At 36.2% G+C, this 25,324-nt stretch overlaps 1 protein-coding gene across 1 annotated transcript in view; it reads left to right on the top strand.

Moving 5' to 3' along the window:
* ADCY8 (adenylate cyclase 8) overlaps window positions 1–25,324 on the top strand; it is a 122,393-nt gene that overhangs the window by 76,090 nt on the left and 20,979 nt on the right. The window contains 5 exon segments of the mRNA XM_032182458.1: window positions 4,142–4,339; window positions 11,592–11,692; window positions 18,978–19,179; window positions 22,975–23,067; window positions 24,686–24,858. Of these exon segments, the coding sequence (XP_032038349.1) occupies window positions 4,142–4,339; window positions 11,592–11,692; window positions 18,978–19,179; window positions 22,975–23,067; window positions 24,686–24,858 (767 nt within the window).

Genomic DNA, 25,324 nt, shown 5'->3' with positions numbered 1-25,324 from the left:
ATAACCACTATTTACACATTCATAGACATTAATAAAAGATGTGAGGATCTGTGGTGCTGTTACAACTATGTGCCTTAGCTATGGTTGTGAGGTAAGCCAAGGATGCAAGTGTCCGTTTGCAAATTCAGACCATGCCTAATATGGAAGGAGCTTTCTGTTATTGAAACAGGTGTCTGGGTTTCTTTTCTAAAGAAGAAAAGGCCAGACAGAAGTTATTTTATGTTAGGAGAACAGAGCTGGATTTCTTCTTTGGGCCTTCTAGAGGGCCTTCCAAAATATGGTGATTAGATGTGGTATTAGAGGCACCTAATGGGACTGTAATGATGTGAATTAAACAAAAGTAAATTAAAATGTCTGTGTTTTAGTAAGCATATCTACACATCTTAGTAATGGCTACAATGACTTAGCAGTTATAAAAAAAAAAAAAAAAAAAAAAAGGAAGGCAGGAAAAAAGGAAGGCAAGAAGGAAGGCGGAAAGGAAAGGAAAGGAAAGGAAAGGAAAGGAAAGGAAAGGAAAGGAAAGGAAAGGAAAGGAAAGGAAAGGAAAGGAAAGGAAAGGAAAGGAAAGGAAAGGAAAGGAAAGGAAAGGAAAGGAAAGGAAAGGAAAGGAAAGGAAAGGAAAGGAAAGGAAAGGAAAGGAAAGGAAAGGAAAACAGCAATAAAGAAAAGAAAAACATAAAGAATTCCAAGGATATAATTCAGTTCAAACCAAGGCACCTGCATTTTTGCCTACTGACTGTCCTAGGTGTCAATATCCCATAGAGTTTAGTTAATCTTTAGTTAGATTCCTAACTGTAAGGGTTTAGTGTTCTTTGAGGTACTCCAGGATGCCATCCACATACATGGATGTGATAAATAATACAAGGGACTTATAAAAAAATCTGTGATCATCTGGACTATCTGCTAAAACCAGGCAAGAGACAGTGATGTCTTGTATACTGCTAATCTCCCAAGCTGAAACAATATAATGTCCCAACTAGTGTATTATCTGAACAGTTCTCTAGGCTTCACCCTGTGGAGTAAGATCTTCATACAGCTTCTTAACTGTGACTATCTATTGCAGTTTGAGATACCCTAGCACACTTCAGCTGGTTCCTACCCATACCAACAGTGCATGGGACTGCTGTAGGTCCTGTGTCACATCTCCTAGCTCTAGATTGCTTTCTGGGATAACCTAGGACATCTCAGCTAATTACTGCAATTAACAGGGCAACTGAAAGTATCCAGGGTATATATTGTTAGTAATAGAAGTTTAGACACCAAACACCTAGGCATCTTCACTTAATTGTCTTCCTCCTGAACTGCCCCCTACCTGTCCCCTGTCTCTCTAAATATTTGAGCTTGTATTTCCCTATTTATCTCTAAGATTTGGTGTTTGATATATGAATAAATAATAATAATAATAATAATAATAGTAACAACAATAATAATGTAAAGCTTACCTAGAGCTTTATAAAAGTCTCTGGCTATAAATTTCCCTTCTTTCTCAAGACAGGATGAGTGGATTTATTAAATATGTTTGGTTTTAATTCATTCTATTGTTTATACTCAGATTCAGGTTTGGCGGGGCGGGGGGGGGTGGGTGCCTAAAAAAATCTGTATATTTTTTGTACAATGAATGGTTATCATCAACAACAGGAAGGCTCAAAAGACTATTGTAGGATTCACAGCTATTATCCACAAAGCTGTTCATAAAAGTGTAGAAGAGGTAGCAAGGAGAACTAATATTTCTTTACTTAGGGAAAGCAGTCTTAAAAATACGGAATGAAGATGGGGCTGCAGAGACAAAGTATGGTTAGAAGATATTCTTGGCCAATAATTTGCATGATATTTTGCTTTATTGTTATTACTAATTACTGGAAAGCATTTTTCTTAAGTGCGTGTATGGGTATAAGGGAGATGCTCTACTAAACTCAAATATGAATTTTCTTATTTTCCTCTGAAAATAAATACAAATTCAGAGTCAATTTTGCACCAATACTATTGACTGTTGCCATGCTCTTGACATTATGGCATGTTCATCTGCTACAAATCGTAAACCAGCTCATACATTCAGCAAGAAAACTGTTCTTCATATTAATCAAATTTAAAAAGATAATTTGAAGAAAAAATATTCACTTAAGAGAATGAACTGAAAACATCCCCTTTATGTAAATAAAACACAATACCCAGCTAAAACAATAGGGACCTTCTCCACCCTCATTTCCAATGCAGATATAGTAATATGAGTTCTCAGGAATTAATGCACACAACACCATTTTTTTATGATCTTGTCCTTTAAGAGTGATTTCAGATCCTCTTTTGAGATTTCATCCCCAGAAACTGATAATAACTTTCCTGCCCAGTTTAAAAATATATAAAACAAACAAACAAACAAACAAACAAACAAACAAACAAAAATCCTTACTTTAAAATAACTTACCCAGTTTAAAAGAGATAAGAACAGCTAGATTAAGTAGTGCTTTAATGTGTAGTAATACAGTATTGACTCGATTGTTTCCCTGGGTTTTTGCTCCAATCTTGGAGCTATTAACTTGATTATCAAGTTAATTAAGATATGGTTTAAGGCATATCTGAAATATTATTATGAAAAGAGAAACTTTAGTATCCATTGCCTTGATTTTTTTCCCCAAAATCATGATGATACTGGTTTTCTGGAGGGATGATGGGGAAACTGGAGTAGAGAGACTTGCCAAACATTTATGATTGAAGCCTTTCTTCTACTAAAGCAAGCAAGATTATTTTTCACTTCAATAGGCAGATGATTTCAGTCCTGATATCATTTTCTGCCTATATACTGGACTCTTAAAAAATGGAATATGAGAAAACTAGACATTATCCATGACTATGGAGTCCCTGGACTTTATTTTAGGACTACAAAGAGATCTGTAAATTAATGTTTGACAGCAAGTACCCTTAGTGTTTGACAGCAAGACCCTTACTTGTGTTTTAATGTGATCTCCAAGTTTCATTAAAAGTTAACTGTTCACTATACTTTGAATAAGAATGAGGGAAACCTCCCTATCTCATTATCTATACATAATCCTGTGATCCAAAAGAACTGGCTTTCTAGAGAAATGCAGTGAAAAATCCATCCTAACTTCCTTTTTGCAACAGTGACTTGTAAGAGATAGAGAGGATCTTTTCCAGCAAGGAGCTATACGATACATTTCCTAAAGCAAAAGTGTATGTTTTTCCATAATTTTTATTTTATGCTGTGATGTATGAAGGTTTATATACTTTCCATTCATTAACATGTCTTAACACTTGGGAATATCAAAGGTAGTAGAGTTTATTTTCCCATTCAGCCTGCACCTTCCCTGTAGTTTGTGTCACAAAATGGTACCAACTCTGGTTTGAGTTATTTTTATGAAAGCAAACTCTACTTCTTTCCTGAAGGTGAAACATCCTTTGTACTACCTCCACTAACTTTCATTTGCAAAGCCGTGCAAGAGACTTTTTTCTTTTTTTTTTTTTTTATATCAGTGAAATATCAAAGGAATAAAGCAATTGAGATAATATATATATATTAAATAATATGAATTACAGTTACATTAAATCATATAGCCTAACTGTAATCTTGACTGGCTAAAATATACCAGTAGTGAAGAAGAGCATATTATCTGAAAAGCCATGCTGAAGTAACCAGAAATGCACCTTCTTCACTTCTGCCCAATTGATCTGTTCCTTAACTGCACACATCCAGTAACTTTAAGACCAAAAAAAACATTGTTACTCGTGTTTTGTTTGTGTCTTCTGTTTCTGTAGCTTCCATTCTAAGTTGTGAAAACACACCTCTGAGTTCAATGCCCTGTTGTGATTTTGGTGTGAACTCCCCTTATGCATGCTATGTATCTAATAATCTAATGATTATGTATCAGAATCTGGAAAGGAGATTGTACTCCTAATATTCAGTACAACAACAAACCTTGTAGCCTGTTTAAACTGGACTTTAAAGTACTCCCCTTAATGTACTGTATGTGTTTAGTGGAACAGACATATTATTTTACACTTCTGTAGATTTCATCAAATGAATTGCATGGAATGCTGTAATGGTTTGCAATGCAACATGATCTAAAACATTGCATTTTAACCCAAGGGGACCAGCAGGTTTATTCTGTTTGCATGTGCTTTCCCCTAGACTCTGGCTGCCCTAACAAGAAATTCAATAAATCTGCTTCCAAACCATCTTGCACAAGCTTTGCATGTCCAGTCTGGGCCTGAGGAAATTAACAAGCGAATAGAGCACACCATCGACTTACGGAGTGGCGATAAATTGAGAAGAGAGCATATCAAGCCTTTTTCACTGATGTTTAAAGACTCCAGCCTGGAGCACAAGGTAGCTGGGTCTTGGTAGCTGAATTATTTGCTACTCAAATTGCAATAAATGTCCACTGAAATAGAGAAGCTCTAGGTTCTAGCTTGCATTGTTTCTTTTCTGGTTTTGTTCTTTTTCATTTTGTTTCAGTTTTCAGAAGATGGGACTGATCTAGAGGTCATAATGGACACTGTCATGATGCAGGTGTTACAGTGCTTCAGTGATTATATTTCATTGCTGGAAAATGCCTACATTGAGCAAACTCTTCTTCTGAAAACAATAAAAGCTACTTGCAGGTTTCATTTGTTGTGTAGTACAAGCAGTTTTCCATCATATGACAGGTTGCTTTGGCATAAATGGTGATTGAGCATATTAATATACTGACACTTCTATTCAAAATAGATATCTATATTTATATAGATATGTGCCTCTCATTTACTAGCAGAATCAATCTGGTCTCCTCTAGTCAGCCACTGTTTATTTCAAGTCAAAATTAATGTCAACTCTTTGCTTTAAACACCACTTTTTAACATCTGCTTTTAAGAGGTAAATGTTGTTCTTGTTTTTGTTGCTTCTCAGCAGCAATATGATCTCACTAATTTCTGTTTTAGTCCACATCCATATATAAGCTTTAAGCTGAAAAGAGAAAGGCAGGGGGAAAAGTTTACTTGCAAGCTGAGTGGGAGAGGTGTTGCATATGATTTCATTGACTTGCATGCTATTGAAATGCAGTAACAGCAGGCCTATGATATGATGTGCACTTAAACTGAAAAGAAAAACAAAAAAAAATAATTGCAAGTCTGAAGGCCTACACCACCATCACTTTTCCACCGGAAAACAGACTATTTTGCTTGACTTACAGGAGACTAGTCCTCAGGTGGTATTAATGGTGATCGCTTCATGAAAACCACTGGAAAAGGAAAAGTCTGCTTGAAGTGTATCAAAGTCCTTATTTTAAAAGCAGCCTATAGAAGGAAAAATATATATATATATATATATATATATATATTTTTTTTTTTGCTTAAAAAAGGGAAAGATTCTATTTCCCCATGAGGATATTTATGATTCTGAGACACAAGGTAAAATCCCACAAGGTATCAATGCCACAAAAAAATGCAGTTATTATGCAAAGCTGTCAAGAACCCAGATTTCAACAACAGCTAAAGAAAGGGCTGTGGCTGAAACCATACTTCTCTTAGCAGGACAAAAGCAGCCGATGAAGAAAATTTCCCCACCTGTCTAGTGACACTGTACCAGAAAAGAAGCCAAAATTATCAGGGACAAAATTATCAGGGACATTTATCTTGATAAGATAAATAATATGACTGTGATATAGTGGTTGAAAGCTTCTTTTGGTGTGGTTCTCTGGATCACATGCTCTGGTCCAAGACCTGTTTGTAAACGCTATATGAAAAAGACATTAACACTAGTATTAGGCTTTGGAGCAGGAAGTTAAATTTAGGATTTCTGATATCCTGCTAATTAGCATTTAAAGGTCTAAAAGTCACGAGCAATCTTTAATCTTTTAAAGACAACAGGTAAAAAGATAAGATAGAAAAGTCTGGATATAACAGAATAATCAAGAAGGTGGGGGATCGTGTATTAGATTTTTTTGTGTGTGTAAAAGAAGAAACAGCCTGGTCACAACCAACTTGCTGAGTAAAGCAATGATGAATGATGGATACTGAATGATGAACCCCACTTTACATTGCTATTTAATAAAAACAAGTCCTCAACATAGGCTGAAGCAAATGGACACTGCCCAAAATCAGATTCGATGTTCAGAATCCCAACTCTCTTGTGATTTTGGACCTCATGATTAACATCCTTATGGAAAATGTAGACAGTCAGGTTAGACTTTCATTAAAATGCAATTTAGGCAAGGGGGGGGGGGGGAGGTAGAATGGGCAAAACCATGCCCTAATCTATGACATTTCATAGGTCATATTTTAAATATTAATAAGGTTTATAATTACTTCTGGATATCAAAAAGTCTATTAAAAAGCCAACATTTTTATCAGTTTTGATACATTTTCTTCTCAGTGTAATATTTCCAATGCCACCCTATGTTAAAAGACTTGGAAAGTAGTTCTTCCATTCAATATTTCCTTTCATTCAATATTTCCCTAGGTATTTCCTATTTCTCTTTCTGTCCTCTGAATTGAGCTGATTTTTTTTTTTTTTTTCACTGCACAGAAATAAGTTTTGGTTTTATTTCTTTTAATGTCAACACTGTTTTAGTTGCTCTGGTTCGCCCATCTCTAATGACTAAATAGTTGTCAGCCAGCAAACTTCTTGCTTGTATTGAGTGTGCAAAGACACCATGAGTGTGCTCAGAGAAAGTTGAGGGTTGCATTAGGATGTAAAGGGATGATGTGGGTTAAGGAAAGATGAATTGCAATGTATTCTTTGTTATGGTCAGGTATTTGTAACAGGCATCTGCCTATAACAGGGGACAATGTAGACAATGTCATTCCCTTTCTTCCTTGTTAGCCCATACAGTAGTTACAGGTTGTCCTGATGGCCTTAGTGTTAAACTATAGAACACAAACAATCATGAAAAAAACAACAGGGGAAATGTTTTCAACAGACAATTGTCAAAGACAACTCCATGTTGTCTTATATTACTATTTGTCTTATATTACTATTGTCTTATATTACTATTACTATCAGTTTCTTCCTTTCTCCTCTTGCCCATTCAGGAAGCAAAAGAAGCTCAGATTAGAAGCCCCCCTCTGGTCTCTCTGTTAGAAAGAACCTATAAAAGGTTCTCTCTAACCTTTCAGTCTGGAATTATGCTTTCTTCTAGTCATTAACATTTTGCAACTGCTTACCATGACCTTCTACATCAGCCTCATGAGGTGTTCCCTGTAGTGTTGCTGAGCAAAAAGAGTATAAGTCTGTTGGCCTCCCATCTCACACTGCCATTTCCATTTGCTGCCAGTCACCATCAGCTCAGCACAGAAGCAGCTGTAAGTCAGATATAACTCTGAAATAAAGGAACTTATCTTATGTAAAATATTGCACCCTCACATTTAGACATCACAATTTTGGGCAGTACTTGTATCTGCCTAATACTTATTTATTTTACCTGCAAATACTTCTCACAGCAGACCTCACAGTTATTCAATATGTAGAACGAGTACCCATAGTGGATCTCCCCACCATGCACTGTTGCATTAATGGTGTTCAGTCAGTATTGTGTTAATGCTCTGTAACCACAGAGAACTGAGTAACCATATGAACAATACTCTATATTTCTTTCTCCTGCATTTGTAACAGGACTACTCTGCATTGGGATCATAAGCATTTTTGGGTGGCTTGAATGGATCTCAAATGGACTTATGCTGGCTTTTTCACCTGCCTGCATTTCTTATACTTTTATTCTTATTCTTTTATTCTTATTCTCATTGCAAAGAAATTGTGGACAGCAGATTTACACTAGTACTGAAAGTGCTGATTTACTTCTTTTGAGGTTTAAATGGTAATATATATATATATAAATATATTTTCTGGAAACATCATGCCCAGAACTACCATGGGAGCTAGCACAGCTCCCAGTTTGCAACAGTTTAAATCATTTGTAGATGACAGCAGTTTAAGCCAGTGATACATCTTCCCATTCCTCGCTTATCTTATTGCTTTTATGTCCTTCTTGGTGATAGCATAAATGTAGATTCCACAGCAATCTGCAATGATTGCATTAGTGAACAGGTTATATCCCTCAGGCAATATGCATATTTCCACATGAACTTGGTAAGAATACATTTTTCATCGGATTTGTGCAAGATCCCCACCTGGTATATTTTATAGATTCTTTCTCCAAATGGACTAGTCATTATTAACCTGTATTTTACTCATTAGCACTTGATGGCTTGTTTAGAAACTAATTCACTCTCAATTTTGCTAGAGGCAATTTTCACAAATAGGATGTAGACAGATAGAGCAAGAGTCATTATAAGTATAGTACTTATAATGGTAGCATGAAAATACACTAAAGATTTTCAAACATGTAATGGCACATGGGGAAAATCTCCTTCTACTTTAGTTGATTTCCAAATATTAAAAGATGTCCTTAAGATATTCTACCATGATAACAATGACTTAGTAACACCAGTAGCATGTATTTTCAGATAAGATAAATCATAGAAACAAGGTAAGAAATGTTGCATTCTGGTAGAATTTTTGTTAAGGAGAGTTTTCAGTGTAAAGATCTGTATAAAGATATCCTAAGCCCTCATGTGTGTTTGTATTGAGATCATAAATAAGACTGGGCTTAGAGGTGAAGTGTCTGTATTTTCTGTGAGATGAACACACTGAAAACATCAAAAGAGCTTTGAATTTCTCAGTACAGGTTATCTTAGGTTAAAATTAGACCTAAATATTTGAGTTTCTCTGTATAAAAAGTTCAGATGGGTGAGAAGTTAAATGACTAGGAAACAAACCTAGTCCATGCTGCATCCCATATCCTTGCAGAAATAAGCTTCACCTTTTTCCTTTGATCCAGAAACTTCCAGTGCAGAGCCAAGAAGCTCTGTAAGGAACACTTGGCAAATTTTGAGCCTGTTCAGCATCTTCTTTTCTGTTATTGATAAACAACGAGGTCTGTGTAGACTCTTTGTTCTTTTCAGAAGTTCAGCCATCCTTTTTCCTGCCTTGAGTTTCCATCTTCTTCTGTGCCTGCCCAGCAGAAGCTGCAGAAACTTTTCCAACAGCACAAATATCACTCTGGAAGCAAAAACAAAACAAAACAAAACAAAAAAATACTATCTCCCCTTTCATCCAAAAGAGCAACAATGAGCATAAAGCCAATCACCTTCCTACTTAGTGTGCATACACTGTAGGTGAACAGAGTAGGTGAATAGTACAGCCTATTGCATGTCCAGCACCCGCCTTCCAAGGAGCCCTGGGAAAAACGAAGAGGTGGTGAATCACAGAATCAAAGCATAGTTAAGGTTGGAAGGGATCTCTGGAGATCATCTAGTCCAACTTCTCTGCTCAACAAGGGTCCCCTGGAGCACATTACCCAGGGTTGTGTCCAGATAACTGTTGGATATTTCCAAGGAAGGAGACTCCACAATCTCTCTGGGCAACCTATCAATGCTAGGTCACTCTCATAGTAAAGTTTTTCCTCAAAAAATGAGCAGCTTTACTTGGCAGAGAAAACTTGGTCTTATTTATTTGGGCCAAATTTCAGCTAGCTGGCTGAGCATGGATAAACAGTGCCATCCAACAGCTCAAAGTTCAAGACAAATGGTTCAAGTCCCTTGGGAATAAAGGAGGAGCTCCTGCTGCACGATAAGCAAGTCATGCCAGTTCGTGTAGGCCTGTGTGACATTGCAGCTACAGCTTTGATTGCAGAGTACGTCTCATCATGACTCTTTTTACCACTCTATTTTGCTCCAGCAGGCTATGTGCCTTTCCATATTTGTGGAAGAGTCTTGAGGCTTAATCTATTCTTAATGACTTCTCCAAGTTATAAAAGAATAGGCTGTTAGAGAAGTGCTATGTTTATCATGGGTGTTTGTGCTGTTTCAGAGACAATAACAATGCCTCATCACAACATTATTACTGATTAGACCACAGCATTCATCCTTTGACATAATGCTTGACACAACAAGCGATTCCACGTCTGTATTTCATTCAATTAATTTGCTATAATTTCCCTAAGTAATATTTGGGATTTAATGTTATATTTTAAGAAATGTGCCTTTCTTTCTCCCTTTGGTTCTTTTTGTGCCAGAACCAAAAAAGCCTAGGTCCATTATTCAAGCAGACTGATGCAGTTCTGTTTCCCTGCACATGAAATTGGGGTCAGTGCCTCTGTGCTTTCAGCAGAAAAATGAAGTGGAGTTGCCTTTGAGCACCATCAAAAATCATGTCAAAATGGTACTGCTTCTGAAAACAGAAGACACAGGGTATAATCATGGCAGAGGAGGATCCAAAATGAAAGGCATCAACAAACACATCTCTTACTCAAAGCAAATGTAAGCAGGGAAGAGAGAAGCCTTTTTCCCATTTCAGAAGCTTGAGTCTGTATAGTCTGTATGAGTCTAGACAGGATCTTCCTTCAAGAGCAGTTTAGCATTAAATGCAGAAGTACACATATGAACCCTCTCAATGCATGTTGCTGATACAGTTCTTAATTGCTTTTTATTTTTCTCAATTATAAAACTCTTTAGGCATTTATAACAGCAATTTGCTTTATTTTCAAACTTCTGGAGAAATATCCTGATATCAGATATTTCTTTGATTCTGGTTTACTTTTCTTCTGCACATGTAACTCTCAGATCCCTCAAAAGAGATTACATAAAATGGAGTTACTGTTCAGAGGAAGACAAATGACTGAGACAGGCTCCTATGGGATTGATCATTAGGTGAAGAAAATTTGTTGTCATCTCTATAGGATAAATACATCTACGGACAAATCTTCATCTGCCATAAATGATTAGAGTTTCATTAAATTAACAGTATTTAATATCAGCTGAAGATCCAGGCAACATTTCCACTTAATCTGATTCATTGCAATTTACTGATCCGCAATGATTTATTGATGTATCTGTTACTCCATTTCTGGGTAACTCCAATAAAACGGGAGCTTGCTAGCATTTTCAGTGGTCTGATATGCTGGGAAAAAAAATACCTTTACAATAAATGATAGCAATAATGCGCTTCAAATGTTCTTTTACATAATAATACCCTCATTTTCTCCTTGGAAAATGCCCACATTGACAAGTTTCTGTACAGCCACTGGAAATGTCAGGATCCAGACATAACAACCTACATACTAGCTACAGAATGTCCCAAATTGGGTGTATTTAAAATAATTAAAAAAGAAAGCAGAATGGTATCAATATGGAAAGCACAGAGACAACTCTGTAATATAATGCATGCAGACAGTCACAGGATACTTTTGTATTTGCTTTCAGGTGAAGAAACCCACAATTCCTTTGGTGAAGCAATTATGTATTTAGTACTATATTCATCATCAGAAGCTGCTATCTATTCATTCGTTTTATGCAAATAACTTGGAAAAAGAGGCAGCCAACAAAACCATTTTGTAGTACAAATGAAAATTAGAGACTTGTGTTCAATAAGTATTTTACCAGCGTATTTGTGATTTATTTGTTGTTCTTGGATTTTAAAAAATAAATTCAGAATTACTGATTTATTAGCTCTTCCCCCAAACCTCACATATGCATCAGTCTTTATGAAATCACTGGGTCAACACCTAATTTGCTCTTCTTTATTTTTTTTTTTCTTTTTATTCCAGTATTCTCAAATGCGGGATGAAGTATTCAAATCAAACTTGGTGTGCGCATTTATTGTTCTTGTGTTTATCACCACTATCCAAAGCTTACTTCCTTCTTCCAGGTAAATATAGAAATATATTACTGTATATCTGAAGGTACTCTTGGGGAAATAATGGGATAACATTGCTAGCAGATATGGAATGAGCCAATAAACTGCTTGTTCCTCAAACTCTTTGGAAATATTTTTGCCCTTCCTCCTACCCCCTCTCCCCTCTTTATTATTTGCTTTTGTATCACATTCTCTGAAACTTCACATTTTCACGTGATAGACAGTAGTATCTATTGACATTATAATATTATGTTTTTAAGCAGAACTCCCACTGAGATAAGTGTGAACTTTGTCTTACAAAAGTTTGACGTGATATGGCCTGCTGCTTTCTGCGTTCAAGTAAAACGTGATCTAGACTTAAAACTGTTCTTTACAAAGTGACAATCAGTGATTGTTTTGGTTTTGTTTCTTACATGCTACATTAGAAAGTCGTACTGTTGCGCTTTGTTGCTAATGATATGTATTACCCAGCTGAGGAAAGCAATCTTTTGCCCTTAAGACGTAGCAGCAGCAAATGATCTGGTAGACCTTTTCCCACTTCTGCTTCTGTCTGGGGCTGACCAAGCAACAAGTTCCTATCAAAGTGAAGAAACTGACACAGCTGTGACCTATATGTTCACATGCATAACATAGTTAAGCCCACCAATTGGCCATTTAGCCTACTACTTAACAAAACAAGATTATATGTAAGTACAGTCGGTTTTCTAACATCATAGCAAAGCCAGCAAGCCACTAATCCCATTTGGTCTTTGAAAAAGTGCTCAGATGGAAATGCCCAGATGAGCATAATTGTCAGGTGGTTTCTACCACTCAGATGAACATTAGTTTATGGCTTCCTGGAGAATGACACTGAAAATGCACTACTTGTATGTGAAATAACAAACTTATGTTACAATCATCCAGCAATATATCTTGGATCATGTTTAGAAGGACTTGTTCACCATGTTTATGTCACAGAATAACAAAACAGTGATTGGATGCAGGTTGGCAATTGCATTCTGCAGCAGTGGTATACCATGTATTCCATAGTTGTTCCTTGATGGGAATGTACACAGAGTAATGTCTGACCTTGCACTGCTCCTTATGTGCTATATTGCTCTAATAGAAGAAAGTTTGTTTGCTTGGCTAAAGTCTTTCTCCCAATGCACATTTAAAATTTTTCACTTCTGGTAGCTGTTATTTTTGCTTTTTCTCAGTATGCACAAGATTTATGGATCTTATTAATGGAACCTGTTTTCTAAAATTATTTCTGCTGCTATATCAATCACTACTATACCAGCAAAAATACATGACATTTTTTCTATCTGCACAAATTCATCTCTGTTAATTCTCATGACGGTATCTAGTGCCATTGGAATAAGAGGAGAAGGAGTCACATAGCTTCAATGCCTGCAGCTGTCTCTCATTCTGATTTCCCATATTGCACAGTAATTTGGGTTTTCCCAGGTATTTCACAAATTCTTTGGACTTTTTTGTCACTGAATATTAAACAGGCTGCAAAAATAATAAATGAAAAATAAATAAATAAATAAATAAATAAATAAATAAATAAATAAATAAAAACTTTAGATATTTCCTATATTATTTCCTACAAGATAAGATAAGCAGAGGTTTTTGAACAAAATTGTGGAACCTTGGCCCCAGGATCACCTCAGAAATTGGTTAATAGAACCTGGGAAGATATTTAGAGGAAAGACTAACTACCATTATCCCTTTGAGAAAGAGGATCTGAGCAAGTACACAGGTACTTCGTGGCAGTTCTGATGTCCTTTCAGAAGACCACTGTAAAGATTTAAGAAGGAAAATTTTGGTCTTAATTTTTTCAAGTTCTGATACTTTACTTCAGAAACATGTTTCAGTTTTCAGTCTTAATAAAACATAACTGTTAAATGAGGAGTGTTCAAAATCTGAGCAAAGTGGGAAAAAAAAAAAAAAAAAAAAAAAAAGAAAAGAAAGAAAAAGGATGAGGGGATTTGAGAAAGAAGATTTATTTAAATGTATTGAATGAGGAAATAAGTTCAGATAAGTTCAGATTTCTAAAATTTCTCTTCAAAAACCAATTCCACTTATGAGTATAAGCACATGAACAAGCACATGAATGGATTTGGATTCAGACAATCTTAAACACTTATGTTTATACTTCTAGTAGATATCAGAGAAGTACCATAGGAGCACAGCATGGATATCATTTACACGGTAAAACTAACAAACTGTATAATTCACACCCCTCATGGTAACTTACCCTATCAACATATTTTAGAGCTTTTCAATTTATGATTTGGTGCTTTGTTGTGCAGGGATGGAATTATGTATTTGTTTAAGTGCATTTGAATATTTTGCTAAGCTGAGTCTTTTGGGAATTTCTGGAAACATGGTAAAAGAAACATTATTTAAATCATCATAAAGTATATCTTACTAAGGGTCTTCAGAGAATTTCCCATGTAGGTTGCCTAGGTCTGTGTGTGTGCTAAAGAAGGTAATCATAGAATCACAGAATTGTTTTAGCCCCCTAGTTTTAATAGGAGGGCGGCAAGGAGCATTGATCCTGCAATGGGGGCTTCTACGTGGGCTTTTGGCAGTCAAAGATGTAGGCCGTATAGTGGGGCTTTTACTATAAATGCTATGAGTAGTGCTAGACCTGAGAGGATGCTTGTTCATGAGGTAGATAGGGTTGGATGGGTTAGTTCTAGGGTTGGTAGGTGTAGGGTGCCGATTTTTACGTATAGGTGTATGATTGTGATTAGAAGGGGAAGTGAGCTTACCAGGGTGTAGAATAACAGGTAGGTGCCAGCGCTTAGGCGTTCAGGCTGGTTGCCTCATCGTGTGATTAGAATTAGGGTTGGGATGAGTGTGGCTTCGAATGCAATGTAAAATAGTGCTAGTTCTGTGGTGGAGAAGGCTAGGAGGATAAATGGTTGGACTATGATTAGGGTTGAAATGAAGGTTCGTTTTCGTGATAGGGGCTCTTGTTGGAGGTGATTTTGGCTTGCTATAATTATAAGTGGGAGTAGTCAGCAGGATAGTACTAGGAGGGGGGAGGAGATTTGGTCGATTCCTGTTCAATGGGACAGGAATTTATGGGGGTAGTAGGTTGGGATCAGCCATTGGAGGCTGAGGGCAGCGATCAGTAGGCTGTAAATAGTAGTGTTAGTCCATAGGAATTTTGGCGGGGATAGGAGGGTTGTTGGGAGGAGTATGACTGTTGGTAGAATGATTTTTAGCATTGTAGCAGGTTTAGGTTATGTAGTTGATAGGAACCTATTTGACCTTAAAGATCATCTAGTTCCAACCCCCTGCCATGGGCAGAGATGCCACACAGTAGATCATGGAGGCCCAGGGCCTTATCCAGCACTTCACCAAGCAATTTCAAAAAGAAAAAAGACTAACTTTACTTAACATAAAAGTTAACTTATCTTTCTGTTATTATTACTACTATGTAGGGGAGTTGCAGAATTTTATTTCAGTTTATATATGTCTCCTGCGCGATAAATACTGGATTCATTCATACTTTCCCCTGACAGGATAGGTACCTCACAGAATTTAAGAATCTTTGCAGTAGCTTTCATGCTTTGAAACATTGGGTCATTACTCTAAGTGACATAAATTAATGCCATATTTCTATTGTAATTATCTTCTATGAAGCCATTAAGTTACATTGCCAACTTTGCAGTGATTCATCTTTTACATCTGAAAGGCTTGGGAGTTTGATTCTTCTCCTGCAATAAACTTTCTATATGCTCACATGGGTAACAGGTCATACTAGAGCAGACTTCTGTGCTACTCTTATTTCTGACAGTTTTTCACTGGGTTATTCTTCTGAGGGGAGCAAAATAGTTTTCAAGTTATTTATTTAAAACATCTGCATCCTTTGTCTTACATAAATTTTCCTTCTGGCTCCACAACTCTTGATTTACGACTGTGAAAGGAAGAGGAAAGGCAAAAAGCTCATTTCAAACTGACATTAGGGGACCTCTGGAAAAAAAAAATAAAAATCGCTTGTCCTTAAATTGCTTCTTCAATGAAAAGGGAATCTATCCCATGCACTTCTGAGAGAAGTTCTTAGACAGAAACATATTATGTCTTGTTCCTTTTCTTATAACCTCTGTTATATCTTTGGCTGCACTTGATCCTATCAGCATGCTGCCAATATAATCTTTACACAGATACTGGGCTGATTCTCTGGGACTTCTTAGGCGTGCACAGTTTAGTTTTGTTTTTATCATAAGCAGACTTGGATAAGACAAACACATCAATATCTAACAGAATAGCTACAACAGAAGAATTCTTGTTCCCTACATATTTATTATAAACAAATACAAAGCCATGGTTTCTCAGGTGCCTAGGCAGGTAGTGTTGCATTTTGGATTGATATCCCAGTCTTAGGTCCCTAGCTGCTCCCTGTATTGTATCATAATACAATAACATTTGGTCTTAAATGTGTAGTGTGACAGTCCAAAATAAGAACTCATGTTTTGTGTCCTCAGCTTTGACATCTTGAGTCTTGACCTCAATCTTTTTGAAAGCTTTATTTTGGTTTCATTTAAAGCTGGGTCAGCTTAGGTCTGCTGTATTGGACACATATGCATGAATAGGCTGTCTATCCACATCTGAGTCATTAATAGAAACTCTCAGTTCCAAAAAGGATCTCAGTCATTTAGCTACTGCAAAATATTGTAGTAGTGTAGGAAGCCAAAAGAGTTTATTTCACATAACTTTTGAAACCCAGAGTCCATGCCCTAGGTTCAAAATATAACCACTGGAGAACAAGTCAGTCAGTGGACCTCAAGGTGCCTTTCAGCTGAATAAATATGAGACCGCTATGCAGTGAGATGAATATTCTAAACTACATAGCTCTCTTAATGAGCTCTCTTGACTCTCTTGTAGTTCTCCATGACTATTGTGCAGCTTTTTCCTGGCTTTATTGTCTCTTCCTTGACTACATTGCTGTCTCTTAAACATATTAATGTTGTTTGTTTGTTTGTTTCACAGTATAGTCTTCTTTCATGGAAACTGTACTATTTCTTGCCTCTCTATATAGTAGTGAGAGAAAAACTAGAATATTTTGTGTCCATGAACTATCAGTTCCATGAAGAAAAGGCTTCTATCTCCAGGACTGTTGATTTCACACATATCTCCTTTTTCCTGTACTCCATTCATAAGAATATCCTGAGTGTATCCATGAACATATTTTGCTCTTACAGTAACCATCAGTGGCCTTCTGTGTATTTTCACAGACAGAAGCTGTTCTCAAAGCATTGTCACATAGCCTGCTTGGTGTCATTGGGACTTTCAGTGAATCTTGAGATTCTTGTGACGAAACTTTCAGTTCTACAGGATGAAATCTGTGGTTTCTGTTCCAGTCTTTTTTTCTTCATTATTCTCTCTTCCCAAATACAATTTGTTTTCTCTGGCTACATTGTTCTTTCCTTCAAAATTCTGAATAAGCTTGCCGAAGGAATGGAACATTTCTGGGAAGCTTCACTGTGTTCTGTGTTCATCACATACAAACTTTTGCAAAGACTTGTAAGAGTGAAATGCTGAAACAAATGTAAGATAACATTGTGTACTGCTAGTACATCATGAGAAGAGTTTCAAAACTAATATTACCACATGGAAGCTCAAGGGACATTAATGTGTAAACCATTTTATTTCAGTTCATTAGGGAACAGAGCTTCCATTTTGGTATTTTTCATATATTATTTCAAAATGTTTTGTAATTTGGTACTACAAAAAAACAAACAAACAAACAAACAAAACAAAAACACTATAATCTTATGTATATAACACCTTTTCTCTTTATTATCTATTGAGCTATTATTTTTTTCTGGACTCCTACACATATAAGCCATAGCTTAGATCCAGTTCAGAATTTGCTCTGCTAAATCCAAATCTGAATAGCCTGAAATTGAGGACAATTCCATGTAAGTTGAAATATAGCCTACTTGGATTCAGGGAGTGGATATGGCTGATCTAAACATACTGACAAACTAGGATAGAAAAGCTGTAGTGATATTTTCACTGCACCCTTAAATTTGTCTTGCAATAAGGCCCAAGCATAGGGGTAGTGTTATACCTTACTCAACAAGATGAGGAATAGTGGATGTGTAGTCAAACCTGAATCTGAAGATAAAACTTACTGTTACAGAGGGTTTAAGAAACAGAGTACATCTCACCTATGTACATCTCACCTACACTTAGACACCTGGAATTGCAGAAGTCTCTCCGGAATGTTCTGTTGAACATTCCAGAGTGGAGCAGTGGAGTTACTTTTAATTTGCATAGGTTTAATTGAAATAAAAATCTTTGGGAAAAGAGATCTGAAAGGACAATAACTGGCAGAAACAGGGACAATAAACTTGATTTATGAAATGCTGAGTGCTTTGTTCTCAGTGAATTAAAACAATTTACCACATTTCTCAGGCATGTCAGTTACTTGATTGACTTCATGTCCCAGATTTAAGCAAGAAAAAAGGAACAAATTTAGAAAAATATAATGAAAGATTGATGAGAAGAAATTCTGGTTTTAATGGTTTACTCAAAGGAATTTAATTGTCTATTCAATGTACACATTTAACAATACTTGGATAAGGATCACATTCACACAAATGAAGTTTTTAGAGTATGCCAAAGGACATGTTTTATTTTAAAATGTTTGGACCTCAGAGCATATTTTCATCTGATTTATCTTTTGAATGTCTTTCATAAAAACAGTAGATCAGTTTGTTCGTTTGTTTTGAAATCGATGACATTCTTAACCACAGTTGACCCACTATTAATTAAAATTAGGAAAATCTTGCATTTCTGTAATTACCATATTCTGACATGCCAGAAATCAGGCTACATTGTTTTAATGGTCATTTCTGAGTTTATAGTTTGAGACCGAAAATATAGTATAATTTTAAGACACCTGTGTTGTGCAGTATACAAAATATCACTCTTCCAAACTGCCCACAGAAAACTAGCCTACTGGGGTAGGGAAGCATTTCATACACAGGTGGACCCTAGATAGACAGACAGAGGCAATGGCAGCAATTTCCCTGGCTTATTTCTTCAACAGCAGTTTCTCAACAAGAAAACAAGTGAAACAGTAACAGATCTATGGAACATGTCTCTGCCTCTCTCTCTCTCTCTCTCTTTTTTTTTTTTTTTTTTTTTTTTTTTTCCTTTTTTCCTGGAGTAATTGTCTCAGATTTATGAAAACTGATTTTTCCTGAAGCCAACTGTTTGCACATTTATTTTTATTAGCAGTGGTATTGTGATGTGGTTTAATGTTGGGTTTTCTTATTTTTCTTCCCAGGGTGATACCAATGGTCATTCAATTTTCTATTCTGATTATGCTGCACTCCGCTCTTGTGCTAATCACCACAGCAGAGGATTACAAATGTTTACCCTTAATGCTCCGGAAAACTTGCTGCTGGATTAATGAGACCTACTTGGCCAGGAATGTCATTATATTTGCATCTATTCTGATTAATTTTCTTGGAGCCATCATAAATATTGTAAGCTTCATAGGGAACCAAGGTCTATTATACAGGAAAATATGATTTATGAATTATTAAGCTTGCTAAAGGACTTGCTAACTAATGTGTTTATAAGCCAGATATAATTTAAATATAAAAGGCAAAGTACCACAGCTTCAGGAAATTCAGACTGTTGTTTAAACTATGTTTTCCTGAAATATGTAATTATTTCTCCTTCATAAGGATCATCTATTTTTAAAACCCTTCTGCCATTTTCTGTTCAATATATCCACGGTTTGAGAATGATTCACAATTTTCTGACATTCTGATATACTTTCTTAAAGACCGTTAGTCCATAGTGCTTATAGGTATTAAATTCCTCATCTCACAGTTCTATTAATTAGATTACTAAAAAATGAGAAGAGTGAACAAAACCAGAAAATACCTATAGGGAAAGGATAGAGCAGGTGAAGTTGGGCCAGTAACCTCAGCATAGGAGAAAAGTTTAAAAGCCTAAAGGGGTTTTAACAACTCCTTTCAGTCCAGATTCACTTTAGCTGAAGTATCAAGCTATGGTCATGGTCACTCTCAGCTTCCTTTATAGTCAGTGCAGAAAAACAGGTATCCCCAAAGATGTCTTTTAATCATACTGGTCCCAATAACGATATTTTCCTCTCTCCACTATTGTCATGGTTTAACCCGGCCAGCAGCTAAACACCACACAGCTGTTCGCTCACCCTCCCCCCTCCCTCTCTGGGATAGGGGAGAGAAATGGGAAAGTAAAGCCCATGAGTTGAGATAAAGACAGTTTATTAAGACAGGAAAATAATAATAAAATTAATAATAATAACAATAATAATAATAACAACAATGATGATAATAGTACTACTACTAATAATGTGTACAAACAAGTGATGCACAATGCAATTGCTCACCACCCGCTGACCGATGCCCAGCCTAACCCCGAGCAGTCCAGTCCCCCTCCCCCAGCTAGCCACCCCTATATATTGTTTAGCAGATGGTATGGAATACCCCTTTGGCTAGTTTGGGTCAGCTGTCCTGGGTCTGTACCCTCCCAGCTCTTGCTGCACCCCCAGCCTGCCCGTTGTCAGGACAGAGCAAGAAGCTGAGACATCCTTGGCTTGGTGTAAGCATTGCTCTGCAGCAATTAAAACATCGGGTCATTATCAGCACTCTTCTCATCCTAAGCCAAAACATAGCATTCTACCAGCTACTAGTAAGAAAATTAACTCTGTCCTAACTGAAACCAGGACAACTATCCACACTAGGAATATGGTCTGACTGGTCTCCTAAAGTACATGTCTCCACTAAGTCCCAGGTATAACAAATCTAGACCAAATTTTATCAGCATATCTGTGAGAAAAGGCATATACCAAATTTTGTTTCACAACTGTGCTTGGATAAAATTATTGCTAACTGAATACTGTCAGCCTGGCTGACATGCCATTTTTACCATGTAAAGGAGTAACACAGGTGCAAATACAATAAAGCCCTGATTATCCAAATGTCATTAGAAATAAGAGACAGCTTTGCATGAATTAGGCAGATAATAGTATCAGACAACCTGGCAGGTATTGAAACCTGAGTCAAGAAGACAGTAAATATCTCACTGATAGATTAAAAAATAACATTTTTATCACACCTACTTCTTCTAAGGAACCTTTTGGGTATGGATGCAGCTGTGCTTTTTCATCTGAATTTTGTTCTTCATAGATATTTATTACCTTAAGATTAGACCAAGAAAGCATTTAATGACAATAGAAATAATAGCAACTATAACAGTACAGGTTACCAATATGCTAGAACTGAACATGTGTCTTGGTTTATTTGTGATACCACACTGTCACTGATAGGAGAGTCATTTGGAGAAAGAAGAATGTCACCACTGAGAAAATACAAATACGGTCGATGACAGGAAGTTCAATAGGGCTGAAAACTTCCTAAAGATAAGGACAGTGCTACATTATAGTATAGATCACTAAGGTGTGTTGTATAATGTAGAGGTTTTTAAACCGTGTTTGACAAATATCTGTCAGGAAAGATTTTGGTATAATGAATCCTGCTCTTGGAACAAGGCAACCAAACCCAAATTTCTATCGATATTATGATAACAAGATTTTCTTCATGGTTTGTTGCGGATTATTTTTGAAGATTGTGACCACTGTAATCATGTGTGATGGCTAATCCGAAAATAGTCTTAAGAAACGTAATTGGTTTTACTCTTATGCCAGTGGGCTTCTATAAGGCAAGAAATAGTTACATTTATTGTCTTATATTCAGAATTGTAGTGATTTGAGGCACTGGGACCTGACCTCTACAAGAAACCATAGCATTTATACAATATATAATTAATTTATATGAAAATGAAACCTGCCTTAATAATACTTTATCTACTTCCTGCAGACCACTAAACAGGTGATTTCTATGAAGCAACCACTTGTTTCCATATGGTGGACTGCAACACTGTAGGGACCAATGTGGACTTAAGAGTAGGTAATGCAAGGTCAGCCTTGCAGCTATGCGCATACACTGAGTTCAAATTCAGCCAGCTGGAGGGAAGTAAGGCTCAGATACATTCTAACAAAATTTTTTGTTTTCATCAGATGGGCATATATCATTCTCTATATCAACTACATTCTTATCATTAAAACATTAGGAAAAAAAAAAAAAAAAAAAAAAAAAAGATTATTATCCTGAATATTATTTAGAGGCACCCAGAGATGGCACTCTGCCTTGTAGAGAGGTGCTATACACCTCATGAGTTTGCAGAAGTTATCTTTATCCGTTGTCATGCAAGACTGTACAGAAAACCTAGAAAATGTTGCTGCACTTCAGAGATGGCTGAGTTGCTGAAAGAATAAACAAGAGAGTTCCAAGCTCAAAATTAATTACAATTTAATGTTAATCAATTGGGCTTCATTAAACAAACTATCTAACTGTTAGAAAGAGGGACAAGGGAACTAGTTTGTACATACCAGGTTGATGAAATGACCTAGTATAAACATCCAGATTGGATTAATATATGTGATGGGAAACTCCATCTGCTTTGACTGTCAAAACATGAAAACATTCATGATATTTTTTTCCTATGTTCTAAGACCATGATATATTACGATTCAACACTGATGTCGTATTTATATTTAATACAGCCAGTCTGAAATACTATTAAAATAATGCGGGTCATAACAGTAAAATGTTGTATTTTCTGAAATTCTCCTAGATAGTATTCTCAAAAACATTGTATCACGAACCATTTTTCATTCCCTTACATTCTAGGTGTCTCACTTACAATTCTGGGACCATGTTATTCTTTGACACATGGATGATGTCATGGGCTTTTTTCCCACTCCTACAAGGATAACTCCATCCATAACAACATGGCAGGAAAAACCTGTCTTCAAGCAAGTGTACACATACAGTTTGATTTTATGCTCACAATATAATTATGTTGTCTATAATTCATAGTAAAATATAGACATTATCACTTGATAGTTCTTAAGAGTCCAATGTCAGTCTTCTGAAACTCCTGGAGGAGCTCATCTTTCACCTTTAGGAATAGGATTGAATAGGAAGGCTACCCAGATGCTAAATGCCTGTAGTGTGAATAGTTTTCCCCTTTCCTTTTAATTCCCACTTTTCTGTCTTCATGCTGTCCATTTAGCCCTTGATGGCAGTTAGGAAGCTAGTATGGAGAGGAGCAGGTCAACCAGTTCCACCCTTGAACCCAGCCAGACAGCCACACAAGCACGTAGTCACTAGCACACAATGTAGCCCTGATTTATTTATTTTTTTCCTTCTTTCCTTTATTCACAGCTATGGTGTGATTTTGACAAACCAGTGCCCCTGAAGAACCAGACGTTCAACAGTTCATCTGCATCTTTTGCAGACATCTGTTCCTATCCTGAGGTATTTCTGAGGATACTTTTGAATCTGAGGCACAGCTCTACAGCAGTTATATGGCGACTACTAACTAAAATCTATGACCACTAAAATAGTGGTGGTGGAGTCAGGTGCCTTAATAGGACTGTGAAGCTGAACTTTGTCATCTATCAATAGACTGGCAGAAGAAGTAGAAATGGGTTACAGAATGAATCAATCTTATGGCCTAATAGAACATTACAACCAGAATCTCAACCTAAAAATCTTAGGATATAAAGATTTTTATTGTCCTTGCTGTTCAGCCTGTATATATGCAGACAGCATTCAGCAGACAGCTGAAATGTGAGTAGACATGAGACACTGAGATGTGACAAGACTTGCATTTTAGTACAATAAAAGATTTTTTTTTTTTTCAATAAAAGTCATTAAGAAAAATGGAAACCCTCTCTGGCTAGTAATATCCTTGTTCATGCATGAAATCAGTGACAAGTCATTATTAAATGCTTTACCAAACTAAGTCCTCCAGCTTCCTTTCTGTAAGCAGCAGAATCTCATTTGCCCAAATTTTTAACTTTTGCTACCTCTCTTGTGTATTTAAAAATAATTGAAAACACATCCAGCAATGATCCAATGCACCAACTCAATAAAACATACTGCTTAATTCATAGGAAGCTAATGGAAGAGACTAATATTTTTTATCAATAAATAAATAAACACAATTAAAAAAAAAAAAAAAAGTTATTTTAAATTTCCATTTGAAACAAACAAAAATTTCCTCTCTGTGATGAGCAATCTGATAGCAAATTCAATGGATTGGTCATGTGCATGTTGCTTAGAATGTCATATGCAACATATGGCAGTGTCATGATATTACCACAAATTGCAAAGGTGCACACTTTCCCAGAGGAACTATACTAAAGAAAAAAGTGCAGTCAGAAAACTGAATGCTGCAGTCTCTCCTAAGCCTGTATGATACGAGTTAATTTAAGCTACATGTGGACCATGTGTGTTTATGTTGCTATTTCAAATCTGAATAGCTTATGGCCATGATTGTTTTTCTATAGCTTCATGGTTTGCATTTAACAGATGACTGATCTTTGAGAAAAATGAGACAATGATGAGATTAGAAAATGAAGTCTGAAATCATTAGAAAATGATTGTAATAAACACCCAAACCTATGGTTTTATCCTCTCTTCAGGTAGCATGGGAAAAGGATAAAGCAGGAATATGATTCTCCTGTCCTAATTAATGTGACTCCTGTGGAAGTTTAGGACCAAAGGAATAGAAGTGATTCCCACTGTTGACTTTTCATTAGCCAGCTACTACATAGAGCATTTCTCACTTTCTTCTTTTCATTATACAGGATGCCCTTTCCATTCTAATACTACGAAAATGCAACAAAGGTGCAAAAGACGATTTCTGCTAATATGGAGGTGTCATGCAAAACAAGAGAAGTTTTAATTAAACATTCTATATGAGCGCTTTGTTTCTATAGTAACCTGTACGCTAAGACTTACAAGAGCACCAAATTCGAGACCAATAGTTTTTGATACTTCTGGTCACTGGATCATTTATGCAAATATCAACGAAGTGAATGTATAATCACTAAGCACTAAAAGTAATTGACTGCTGTTTTCTCTTCAGTATTTTGTCTTCACTGGTGTGCTGGCAATGGTGACTTGTGCAGTCTTTCTTCGTCTCAACTCTGTCCTAAAACTGGCAGTACTTCTCATCATGATTGCGATCTATTCTCTGCTGACTGAGACCATCTATGCTTCACTTTTTCTGCAATATGACAACTTTAACCACAATGGAGAGTAAGTGTTCACAGCTTTCTTTAGGAACTGCTTTTTAACAAGGTAAAAGGTCAAGTCTTACCAGAGAATATACATGTTGGATGACATAAAGTAAAGAATAGGGTTGGTTACAAGAGGCATTGACTAATCTAGCAAGATTTCTAATGTGATTGGTTTTTTTTCTCAGACCTTTTTATTTAAGTACTCATTTCATGAGGAAAAGTAAATATTGAGAAGGGATTATCTCTTAAGTCTCCCATAGTCCATCCATGTTGCCAAAAATATGTTATAGTGCATATACACCACTTGTTTCTAGTCCTAAATACTCCAGAAGTACTGATTTAAACTTTTGCCTCCAATTAAGAAAACAAGAGTAAACAGTTGATGTTTTAGGGGCAGGGTTTTACCCATATAAATCTCAAAATATAGCATACAGTTGCTAAAGATATAAGGAATACAGGGATGATCTCATTTTGTAGACTCTCCT

The sequence above is a fragment of the Aythya fuligula genome, chromosome 2, assembly GCF_009819795.1.
Source record: "Aythya fuligula isolate bAytFul2 chromosome 2, bAytFul2.pri, whole genome shotgun sequence".
NCBI classification, from domain to species: domain Eukaryota; kingdom Metazoa; phylum Chordata; class Aves; order Anseriformes; family Anatidae; genus Aythya; species Aythya fuligula.
Note: the sequence above shows the minus strand (reverse complement) of the source record. Positions and strands in the feature narration are given on the sequence as shown.